This window comes from Muntiacus reevesi, chromosome 4, assembly GCF_963930625.1.
Source record: "Muntiacus reevesi chromosome 4, mMunRee1.1, whole genome shotgun sequence".
NCBI lineage: Eukaryota > Metazoa > Chordata > Mammalia > Artiodactyla > Cervidae > Muntiacus > Muntiacus reevesi.
In genome coordinates, this window is record NC_089252.1 from 149014711 (window position 1) to 149027136 (window position 12426).

At 44.6% G+C, this 12426-nt stretch overlaps 1 protein-coding gene across 3 annotated transcripts in view; it reads right to left on the bottom strand.

Annotated features, from left to right (window-relative positions):
* Positions 1–518: 518 nt before the first annotated feature.
* Positions 519–12426, bottom strand: part of PCED1B (PC-esterase domain containing 1B) — a 126183-nt gene continuing 114275 nt past the window's right edge. Inside the window, exons 1-2 of one of the 3 annotated variants that reach the window (XM_065932160.1) lie at positions 10739–10878; positions 519–1974 (exon numbers count right to left, since the gene is read on the bottom strand). In XM_065932160.1, coding sequence (XP_065788232.1) covers positions 607–1923 — 1317 coding nt within the window. In that variant the 5' untranslated portion in view covers positions 1924–1974; positions 10739–10878 and the 3' untranslated portion in view covers positions 519–606. Of the gene's footprint in view, positions 1975–10460; positions 10576–10738; positions 10879–12426 lie in introns of those variants that run through there. The other 2 variants (XM_065932159.1, XM_065932158.1) reach the window with 2 other exon arrangements.

Below are 12426 nucleotides of genomic sequence, written 5' to 3' on the forward strand. Positions count from 1 at the left end.
TGGAGAAGTGATTTTTCTGGGTGACCTACAAGAAGTCACTCAGCTCCTGGCCTCAGTTTCCTTGTTTGTAAGTGTTAAATTTTATGTCTTTAGTTTTCTCAGTTCTAAGATTCCATGATTTTTTGAGACTCTCTGGTAAATAGCACCACAAAAAGTTAAAAGTTATTTCATTTATTTATAAGGAATCAGATCTATTTTATGGAAACCCTTTGGTGAAATTCCATTTTGAGTAGTTTTGAGGCCATAACCATACAGTAGATATTGTCCCTGCTGTTATGAAGTGTTCAATAGAAGGGAGAGGCATCATTAAATACAAACTCAGGAAATCCACAATGACTTTTATGAAAACAACTTTTTAATTTCAACTGTATATTTACAAATAGACAGAGAATAAGGAGAGGGAAGGCAGGAATGATGCCTGGCCACCTCCCAGGCATCTGGGAGTGCAGAAAGAGGCCATGGACAACATATATGTGTCAGACTGATCTTCCCTGCCATCATTGATAACAAAAGTGGACAAAAGGCTTCAGTGAAGGAGGTCAGTCTATTTGGGAAGAGGCAGACCATGTTCAGTCCATGTGCGAGAGGAAGAAGGCCCAAGTCAGTCTATTGAGGTCTTGGCTCTTTATAGGCTGAGGCCCTTCTCTTGGAAGTTTTAGGCCGCCTTCTCCAGGGCATGTAGGGGTCAGGGGGATGGTACCTGGGAAAACCCCTATGGACCGCAGGGACCCGTTGCTCATAACAGGGTGGAGGGAAGTGGGGCATGGGCGGCTGGGGACCATACGGAAAGTCACCTTGGGCAGCAAATTCTGTTTGGGTAGATGGGGGAACATCTGAATATAAATAGTTAAAGGTGAACTGATCCGATTGGAAAGTATGGTCTGAAGAAAAACCGGTATCCTGGGGGCAGAATGGGAATGGGGGCATCACCTGGTGAAAGGGGATGGGATGAGGTTGCGGGGACAGCAGTGGAAACAGGGGTGGGCGGGGAGACGGCGTGGGGAGCAGGGGTTGGCGCCCCGGGAGAGGCAAAGGTCTGGGCGGAGGGCAGGCCGGCTGATCTCCGTAGACCAGGGGCTGCCTCTCAAGCCTCCGGCCAGGTCTTCCTCTCCCAGGGCCATCCGTGATCCACCTGCCCACTGGGTCTCGCTGGGGCAGCTCTACGCCCCAGGCGTCGGCCACGTGGGCCAGCAGGAGCTGGGAGAGGTGGCGGTGTGCGCGCTCGTTCCAGTGCACTCCGTCCGTCTGCAGGAACTTCCCCGTGTGGCGGCGGAAGTGGAAGTGCAAGTCCAGCACATCGAAGCCGTGCTTCTGGGCCTCGGCAGAGCTGTAGAAGTTGGCTTCGATCACCCGGCTTTTCACGGAGGAGGATGCTAACCGGATCTCGGGCGGGACGAAGCGGTTGGTGATTCTGTCGCCCACGGGCATGGCCGTGTTCCACACCAGGAGGCACGACTCGGACAGCACCTGGCGGAGCTGCCCGAAGAGCCTCTCCAGGTTCCGCCGGTAACTAGGCCAGAAGTCCTTCTCGTACCTGGTGATGTCCCAGAGGCACGAGTTCATGATGACCAGGTCCGGGTGGTGCTCGCCGGCCTGCAGCTCCTCCAGCACGTCCTCCAGGTAGTCGTTGTACACGCGCGTCAGGAAATAGAAGCGCACCAGGTGCTGGCCGGAGCAGAACTGGCGCACCTCGCGGTAGTGGGTGCCGTTGTGCATGCGGCCCAGCTGGCCCCCTCGCACCAGCTTATCCTGCTCAAAAGTGTGCTCCCCTTTGGCCTTGAGCTGGCTGGGTGTGAGCAGGCAGTCCTTCTGCAGCAGGAGCACCAGATCCTTGTACACAGCCCTCTGGACCGAGTCCCCCAGGACCACCACGAACTTGTTGTGGAGCAGCTGCCGCACTTCGGAGGCCAGAAGGTGGACCATGACGCCGGTACCGCCTAGCTCCTTCCGTTCACTCAGCGGGTCTGCGGAAGGCTAGGATAGAAGGAAGAGAGCGCATGGGAGGGACCCACCTCGCGCAGGACGGAAGCAGGAAGGTGGGCCCGCCCCGGGAGTGGGCTGGAACTCTGGCCTGGGGCATCTGAAAGGCGGGGCTCCACTACCCTCCGCCCAGAGAGAGGGGAGCCTGGAGTCAGAAGCCCTGGTTGGCGCAGAGGAAGTTTCTGCCTGAGACTTGACTTTGAATACCCAGAAAACCCAGGTCCCATGGCCAGGAAGGGCCCCGCCCTCCCCGGCTGGAGATGCCACTGCCAAAGACTCCCCATCACCCGCCTGGAGACATCCCGGATGCCTGACAAGTGGACAATGGTTAGGCAAACTCTGCAGAGGTTAAATAATGAGAATGATGATCAAGCAAGAACACAGAGCGTGATATACTGTTAGCCGAGAAAGTTACATACCATATATGTGGCCATATCACTGAAATGGTGTAAAATAGATATGAATGCTAAGCTGCTTCCCACCAGGCTCCTAGGGAATTCCCTAGGCAAGAATACTGGAGTAGGTTGCCATGTCCTTCTCCAATAGATATGCATAGATAACATTGAAAGAAAATACACAAAACCAGCTTTAAATACGATAGTAGGATCATGGGTGACTTGCTTCCCCCCTCCTGTTATTTGTAAATGTATTTTACATGGTCTTAAAATCAATTTTAATAATAACTTAATGTTTCTCATCAATGGGACTTGTAAAAAATAAAATTTGAAATAATTCACAAGTGCTTCAGCTGCAATATTCTTTGTTTTTCATTTGAAGGAAATTGGCTTTGGCGTAAGAAATATATTGAGCTAAAGGTCAATGAGACTCAATAGAAGAGTTCTCTGTCCTTCCCTCATGTACCTAAAAGCAAGATATAAATTTTCTGAGGAAGGTGACCCTTCCCCCACCAAGGAGAGATGAGTCAAGAAAGAAGACAAGGAATTGTCAATACAAAGATGAGTCTGCATAAACAAACCTTACTAAAATAAAATAGCCCTTATTTTCCTTTAGTAACCCCATATATCCCCTTCTCCACACTTTATTATCCCTTGAAACACAATTCCCTTTGTTCTCTGTTAAAATGGTAATATAAGCCCAAGTCTGTCTAGTTAAAACTTTGAGTTCCATTCCTTTTCTGTGAACTGTTGTGCACATAGATATTAATTAAAAAACTGTATGCCTTTTCTGTTAACCTACGGTAATTTTATTCACAGGGTGCCAGATACTAACCCTAAGAGTATAGAGAAAAAGTTTTCTTCCCCAGAACACTGAATAAGCTATTAAAAGTTGTGAAACTTGTCTTCAGAACTTCAGATTTAGTTTATCTCAAGCTGCCATTTACAGCTATATCCACTAATGAATAAAAGGTGGAAACACATTAAAATACTACTAAGTGTCACATGGGGAGGAACATGGCACGCCCTTCACACACTTACAAAGAAGTTGTTAAAATCTGCTGTAGCTTGATAGTTGTAGGCTATCATGCATTACAAAAAATTTTAATAGGTGTGGTGGATAGCTATTAATAAATTACACATTTGGTTTTTAAAAGCTATACTCGTGGTTTTAAATGAGTATGAGCCCAAAAATAAAAACATGAAGATGGGTAGAATACAAAAGTGTTCCCCTAAGAACAGTTACAAATATTGCCTTATTTGAATCTTCATTCAAAAACATTTGCTATCAAATAAAAAGCTTAAAACCAGGATTTTGCTCATTGTGGTACAACAAAATTAAACATAATTAAACTCCAAATCCCACTGAGGCTCAGGCATATTCTCTAGTTTATATTCACTTATTCATCCAACTCACACTTACTAAGCACTCACTAAATGCTCTCTCTACATGGGGCTCTCCTGGTGGCTCAAGGTAAAGAATCCACCCACCAAGCAGGAGACATGGGTTCCATCCCTGGATAGGGAAGATCCCCCGGAGAAGGAAATGGCAACCCACTCAAGTATTCTTGCTTGAGAAATCCCTTGGACAGAGGAACCTGGCAGGCTCCAGTCCTGCTGCTGCTGCTGCTGCTAAGTCGCTTCAGTCGTGTCCGACTCTGTGCGACCCCATAGACGGCAGCCCACCAGGCTGCGACGTCCCTGGGATTCTCCAGGCAAGAACACTGGAGTGGGCTGCCATTTCCTTCCCCAATGCGTGAAAGTGAAAAGTGAAAGTGAAGTCACTCAATTGTGTCCAACTCTTTGCGACCCCATGGACTGCAGCCTACCAGGCTCCTCCGTCCATGGGATTTTCCAGGCAAGAGTACTGGAGTGGGGTGCCATTGCCTTCTCTGGCTCCAGTCCAGGGAGTCGCAAACAGCTGGACACAAGAATAACAAATGCTCCACATGGGGGATATAAAGATGCGTAAAACCTGGTCTTGCCTTTCAGGAGCAGATCAGATATATTCATTGATAACTGTAATAGAAAGTTGAGAATGCTACAGTGTTAGTCGCTCAGTCATGTCTGACTCTTGCAACCCCATGGACTGTAGCCTGCCAGGCTCCTCTCCAGGCAAGAATACTGGAGTTGGTTGCCATTTCCTTCTCCAGGGGACCTTCCTGCCCCAGGGGTCAAACGCAGGTCTCCTGCATTAACAGGCAAATTCTTTACCATCTGAGCCACCAGGGAAGCCCATAGACAAATAAACAAAGGATGTGAAACTGGTTTGTAAACAGAGCTGGGCTGCTGGGGCGATAAGGAATCATGTCTGTGCACAAGTGTGCCAGGGTGTCTGTTCATGTCCAGGTCAGGATGTGGGTCTGGAGGTCTGCCAAGGCAGAGTGAGATGCAGGCAGAATGGGGCACTGAAGGCGGGCAGTCAGGAGGAACCTTTGTATCTGTATCTGTCTTTGACTGGCTGTGTGACCCTGGGCTAGTCCCTGCCCTCTCTGGTGCCAGGGTCCTCTCGCGTACAATGACAGTCCTGGATTTCGTGTAGCAGACACTCCATTTCACCTTCTAGGCCAGGCAGGGCTGGTCCTCTGTGCTCCCTGGGATTCAAGTGTGCAGTGAGGAAGAGAGTCGAGAGAGAAGAAATCATCAGAGAAGGGTTGGAGTACAAAGGAAATGTGGAAGAGGGGGTGTACAGAGCATCTGGAGGAGCAGACCCAAGGCCCCCTGAGCCAGGACGGGAGGCGGCCAGAGGCTCTAGGTCGGCTACCTTCAAGTGCCATGAAAACAGAATAAGCAGGTGCAGTGGACTTTTAGGGATCTTTGCAAACAGGACCCCTCTACCCCAGACCCAAGTCTCCAAAGTGTAAAGTGAAATTTTTTCCCAGTGTTTTCAGGGTTCCCGTGCTTGCTCCCTGGAAGAAAAGCTATGACAAACCTAGACAGTGTATTAAAAAGCAGAGACATCACTTTGCCAACAAAGATCCGATAGTCAAAGCTATAGTTTTTTCAGTAGTTGTGTACAGATGTGAGAGTTGGAGCATAAAGAAGGCGGAGAACTGAAGAATTGATGTTTTCAAATTGTGGTGTTGGAGGAGGCTCTTTAGAGTCCCTTGGACAGCAAGAAGATCAAACCAGTCAATCCTAAAGGAAATCAACCCTGAATATTCATTGGAATGACTGATGCTGAAACTGAAGCTCCAATACTTTGGCCACCTGATGTGAAGAGCCAACTCATTGGAAAGGATGCTGATGCTGGCAAAGATTGAGGGCAGGAAGAGAAGGGGGTGACAGAGGATGAGATAGCTGGATGGCATCACCGACTCAATGAACATGAGTTTGAACAAACTCTGGGAGATGGTGAAGGACAGGGAAGCCTGGCATGCTATAGTCCATAGGGTTGCAAAGAGCTAGACATGACTGAGTGACATCAACAAACGCTACCCCAGTTCTATGTGCCCTCTCTGGGTTGGACTCTGGTCATACTGTCCTAGTCCCCTGGGGTAGAGGACACCATTCCTTTCCATTAGAATTCCCTCCCCTAGGGTGGCAGATGTGACAACCGAGTGCTGTCTCCTTCAGCAGTACTGTGTTTACATGGCCCAATATATTCCTTCTCTGAGTGTGAAGTGCCCTGGACTTGAACTCATGGATGTGAGTCAGATTCACTGCTTAAAAGTTGTGGAGAATGGAGGCACTTAAGTATATTTGTGAAGAACAATGCTTTTCATCTGTGATTTTCCTCATCTGTAAAATAGGACTTTTAGCACCCACTTCAGAGATTTGATCTGAAGAAGTGGTTAGAACAATGTCTTGATAAATAGGGTGGATATGAGTTACTATTTGTAAAGCAAGTTCAAGAACACTCGGATAATCATCTGTAAACGAGGGTTACACTATTCATGCTGTAAAGATCAAATGACAAGCAAGTGAGATTTAGAATAAAACAAAACTAATGTTATTTGAACAGATATGGATGCCAAATACTTTGCAAATGTTACCTGATTTGTGAGATAAGAAGGATCTTCAAGTGATGGACGTGAAGTGAAGTCACTCAGCCGTGTCCAACTCTTTTTGACCCCATGGACTGTAGCTTGTCAAGTTTCTCTGTCCATGGAATTCTCCAGACCAGAATACTGGAGTGGGTGGCTGTTCTCTTCTCCAGGGGATCTTTCCAACCCAGGAATTGAACCCAAGTTTCCTGCATTGCGGGTGGATTCTTTATCATCTGAGCCACCAGGAAGCCCACCAGAGAAGATTTAAAGCTACTGATGGCAAACCGTCCCTGTGGGAGATAGCCCTTAGAGCTGAACCCCTGCAGTCTGAACCCAAAAGCTCAGGCTCAGGTCAGGGAGATATTTGAGGGCGAGATGGAAGAAGAGTGTTTCAGTGTTTCATAGACAGGAAATCCTTTGGGCTTCCCAGGTGACTTAGTGGTAAAGAATCCGCCTGCCAATGCAGGGGACTCAGGTTCAATTCCTGGGTTGGGAAGATCCCGTGAAGAAGGGAACGGCAACCCACTCTAGTATTCCTGCCTGGGAAATCCCATGGACTGAGGAACCTGGCGGGCTACAAGCCATGGGGTCACAGTCAGACACAACTCAGCGACTCAAGAGCAGCAGCAGCAACAGGTAATTGTTTATCTGCCTGCTCAGGGGAGATGATCCATGTGATCTTAGGGGCTGGGGGGCTGCAAGTGAGGATATAGATGTTGGGTTGATCAAAAAGTTCCTTTGGGTTTTCCAAGGCTGTTGTGGACAAACCTGAAGGAACTTTTTGGCCAATTCAATAGATATAGACATGATCTCAAGCAAGAGACCTGCAAAAATTAAAAGACCTGGGTTCTAGAATAACCAAAACAAATTTCTACAGATTTCAGAGCCTCACAGTATTTGAGAAATTCTGGCTGCCTTATATGCTGACCAGTGAACCTACCTACCCAGATATTGTTACAAGGGCTTAGAGCCAAAATCAAGCAAAAATGTCCAGCTAAGAATTTCTTGCTGTTCTTCTGCAATGTAACATGCAGATTGGACTGTAAGAAAGAAGGGAGGAGGAAGTGACTGGGAAGAAACATTCCAGTTAGAAGCTGAAACTGAAAGGAAATTCATGAAATTCTTGATAAACTTCCTGTCACAACTGTAACAGGATTAACAAATCAGACCTCCTCAGGACCGTGGGAAAAAATCATTTAAACTAAGATGTCAAGCATTAAAAACAAAACCTAACAAAAACAAAGTAATTTTTTCGGGGGTGGAGTGAATGAAGAATAATCTGGAGAGCTGAATCTTCTCTGGCCTAAAAAAAAAAAGTTGGCAAGTTTCATTTTCAAAGCTCCTTTGATTTATAAAAATGAAACAAAAAAGAGATTTGAAAACTATCGGTTCAGTGATTTTTTCTTTGCTTCAAACTTGCAAAAACTTAACAGCTATTTTATAGATTAATTGACTCGTCATTAAGGAATTTATTGAGAACTAGATATAATGCTAGGTGCAAGGAGTATAGATATAAAAATGCAGTCTCTTTCAAGAGGATGGGTAAGAGAGTGGACACATAAAAATATCACTTAGAACTGATGCATATAAATGAAATATCAAAGCTGGTATGAAGAGTCAAGGAGGAGGGAGGAGGAGATAAATGGATGATCAGTGTAATCTGTGAGTCCAACCTCAAATTAAAATCGATTTTTAAAAGTTTTATGATCATTCCTCAAATTTTAATTGTAAGTAGTTCCATGTTTTTCTGTTTTTAAAGTAAAATTTGGGCTTTGGCTAATGCTCTGACAGAAATATACATTATTAATGGCTACCATTGATGCTACAATAAATTATTTTGAGGCATCTTGCTTGGATTTCTGTTCGGGGATAATTAATTTTTAATGGCTTCATAAACCATCATTTATAAATCATTGACTATTGCTTTATAACTATCACAAACCGAACACACAGCATTTGGTTTTTTATTAATCAGTGTGTTGTAGAAATTAGGTTAGTCTTTTTTCTTTTCTTACTGATTTTTGGTAACAGGAAGAGTGGCAAAGCTATATAGGCCAGTTACTCCAGAGACCCTACGAAGAAGTCTTAAATCACAGAGGAAATCACTAACAATTAGGATGCTGTCTTGATTAGCTGTAGAAGTACTTTACCTAGTTCAGAAGTTTCTTGCACATGACCAACCATCTTAATGCAACATTGTACTAGGCATATTAAATAGATCATTTCCTCCTAACTGCATTTTTGGTGATCAAATAAATCTATGTTTGAACTATCCAAGATTCCCTTAAATGTTAATAGAACAGATGGTGCAAATAAAATTATTTTTCGTCAACTCACCAGTACCGCATACCAGTTCTTGATATTTGTTTAGTTTTCTAAGTGGAATTTAATGTTGTCAAAAATTAAATTGGTATCATGTCAAGTTTTCAAAGAAAAGAAAAGCAAGAGATTCAAACTTCTCTTCTGAGGACGGGGATTTCTCAAGAGACTGACCTTTTGATTTGGGGCAAGTCACTCCTCTATAAACATGAAAATGGAAATCATGCAGTCCTATTATTTTAAAAAGTGGTTTTAGGTGAAATTTTTAAAGCTATATGAAAGTACTGTGAAATACTATGATAAATAAAGCAACAGAAAGTTGTTTTCCAAATAGTAACCATTGGGTAGACCGATTTTAATGCCCCACCCCCACCAACCTCATGTCCAATATAGGCCTTAGCTCTGCAGTTCATTAATTCAGAAAAAATATAGAAAACACTTTGTATACCTTGGTCTGTGAAGCTGTCATTCTGTAAGTTTGGCCACCCCCACCAACCTCATGTCCAATATAGGCCTTAGCTCTGCAGTTCATTAATTCAGAAAAAATATAGAAAACACTTTGTATACCTTGGTCTGTGAAGCTGTCATTCTGTAAGTTTGGCTCACATCCTCCAACAACCCTCATGGCTCCTCTGCCCCATCCCAACACATATGTCATAGGACCCATTATTTCTCACTTGGCTATTGAGTTAGTTATATACCACAGCTAAAATCTCAGAAACTTATGGTATAAATGGAAAATTGAATTTAGACTAACGATCTTCAAACTGGGCTCCACGTAACCATTAAATTCTCCTTGTGGAGGCAAAAATCTCTGTGGACACATTCAAATTTGTATCCATACCATCTTCACTGGGCCACAAACTTAATTTGTGATTTTTTTTTTTTGTAATAAAATATCAACAGAAGAATTACACACATTTGAAGAGTTTGAAAATTGCCAAGTTTAAAAATCCTTAAGGCAGCATATTTTTCGCATAGTAGTAGTCTAATATAAAAAATTTTCAATGGACTATACAAAGAAATGCAGGAAACCTCCTTTATGCATGAAATCCTCACTATTAGGTTCATAGTACCTGATAGGCAGGTAACGTCTATAAAAGCAAGAAATAAACTATGGAGACTTTATTCAAAGAGCCCCATTAAACAAACAAAAAGTAACAAACAAACAAAACCCACAAAACTTGTGTTTTACCAAAGACTAGTCTAAAGTGAAAAAAAAAAAATCAGAGCAAAAAAATCAAAGCAATTCAAATAAACAAAATATGGTTTCAATCATGTACAGCCATTGACAAGCTTCCACATTCTGGTCTCGAACCATTATTTAAACCACATTTGCTAATTCTCTACCGATTAGTCCTTGAACAGGAATGAGAGACACTGAAAGCCAGTGATCCCGCTTTCACTTCCAGGAGAGGACAAAGTCAGAAGTGGACTCTGGCCTTGAACGGCCGTGTGCTCTGGGATGGCTTCCCCCTCCCCCACCCCATCCCCCCCCATCCCCCCCCCCCCCCCCCCCGCGCCACAATATTTTCTGTTGTCAAACCGGGGTAACAGCCCCCCACATCACTCCATAATAGTGAAGATGAAAGATCCACGTCAGCGTCCATCAAGGGCCTAGGACAATACCAGTCTTGCATTAGGCACCTTTCAACCCTTAGCACACCTCCTCCCCTGCGGAGAACTCTAAACCTCTGAGGACAGCTGGCGCGGGCTCCCTCCCTCACACTTCAAACCCACAGCTCCCTTCCTCCCTCCTGCAGGGACCAAGAGGTACCTCCTCCGGTGCGAAGGCGACCCCTCAACTCAGCCGGTCTCCTGCATCCTCGGGCACTTTGCTTCAGGAGGTCCCTCAGAGAGGGGAGAATTGTGCATTCCACGTTTTCTTCCCTCTCCCTGGGCTGGCTCCTTTCTTTAAACCTTAAACATATTCTAGTTTCTCGCTTTAAAAAAGAAAGGAAACTTTGACTCCACCTCCAGGACGGTCCTATCTTTTGTTTCCCCTCCAAGGCCACTTTTTACAAAGTTGTTTGAACTGGCTGTCTGGGTCCTCACCTCCCACTCACTCCTCCGTTTACTTGAAATTTGGCTTCCAGCTCCACCAAAGCGAAGAAACGTTTGTCAGCAGATCCCCAACGATTTCCTTGTTCCTTTCAGCGGCTGCTTCTTGGGCCTTATCGCATCTATAGCCTTCCCAGTTCCCCGGGGCTGGGGCACTGCGGAAGATTCCCCTCTGTGACCCTGCCCGAGTCTGACACCGTGGCCGCCCGTCTCACCTCCCCCAGTGCATCCTTTGCGAGTTTCTCTTTCTCTGGCGATCCCCAAAGGTCGGTCTTTCTCAAGGCCCACTCACTGGCTCCCTCCTTTTCTTCAACATTCTTTCCCTCGGTAAATTCATCCACGCTCTCAGCGTCCACCCGTAAGGTGAAGAGAAAGCCCCCTTTGTCCCCACAGTTCTGGTTTACCTGTTTTTCCAGCCTAGTTGTTAATCGCCACCCTTCTCCTAAAAGTCCTAGTTGGGATGGAAACAAACGAGAAAGTCCCCATATCACTTACTATTTGTAGGCAGATGACTCCGAATCGGTGCCTTAAAGCACAGAGGCTGAGAAGGTGGGCCCTTGAGTCAGCCCCCTGGGTTTAAACCCTGCTCCACTCCATTAGACTCTGAGACCCTGGGGCGATAATGTAATCTCTCTGCACTTAAGAAATCTTACCTACAAAACAGGAATACTACAATGGACTTCTTTTAGAATCGAGGGTTAAATGAACACATGTGAAGGCCTTTGCATAAGGTCTACCATATTTTTAAATGAATAAATTTAGCTATCTCAAACTTGTCTCGAGTTCCTGACGTTCTAGTGAGTAGAATAAGGTGAGTTCAGGTGAGATTTCCTAGAGGGGGGTGGGGCAGGGGAGGAGCAAGAGGTGACTTAGTCTGTGTGGGCCTTTTATCACTTGTAAATTCTCTGGATACCACTATCCTCCCATCAAACTGTAGCTGAATTCCTCACAGAAGACTCCTGTGACCTTTGAACAATCTTTCCAAAGGTAAATACCGATCATCCATGGGAATGACGGTGGTCTATTTTTCTGTGCACTTTCAGAGAACTGCTATATAATTTATGCTTAACATTGGCTGGGGAATAACTTGGTGGAAATAAACTCTGCTTCTAAAATGCTTGGGTCAAGTCATTTTTATTTTTCATGACTGTGGCCATTTCCACCATTCCTAAAACATCAAAATCCTTCAGTGAGTGACAACTTGGATATGGATCAGCTCAACAGTTTCTTGGCAATCAAAAGGAGAAAAAAAAAAGATGTAATTTTAGAAAATAGGAATGAGAATGTTGCTCTATATTTTAGGAAACTGAGCAGTTTCATCTCTTTTAGATTTTATGGCTAACTTTTCTACTTTCCATAGATTTCTGATAATCCTTAAGGAAGTGTGTCTTACTTTGAAACTTTTCAAAATAGGAGAGATTTTGTTTTATACATGTTTTCTCATATTTCTCAATTTCATATCTTCATTTTCATCTGATACACTAACCTAACTACAACAGTTTGCATTTATAGACTTTGTTTTTTAACCTAGGAGATGATCCTTCCTTCTGAGCATCTTTTCAGAGCTTGTGGATGAATTACAGAGCTCATGTATACCCAGAGGGCTTTTTCTTACCCGTTCCCTGCTTGCTCTGTGACTCAGCATTGTGGTCCCTAACCCCGTCCTCTCCTGAAATTCTGTT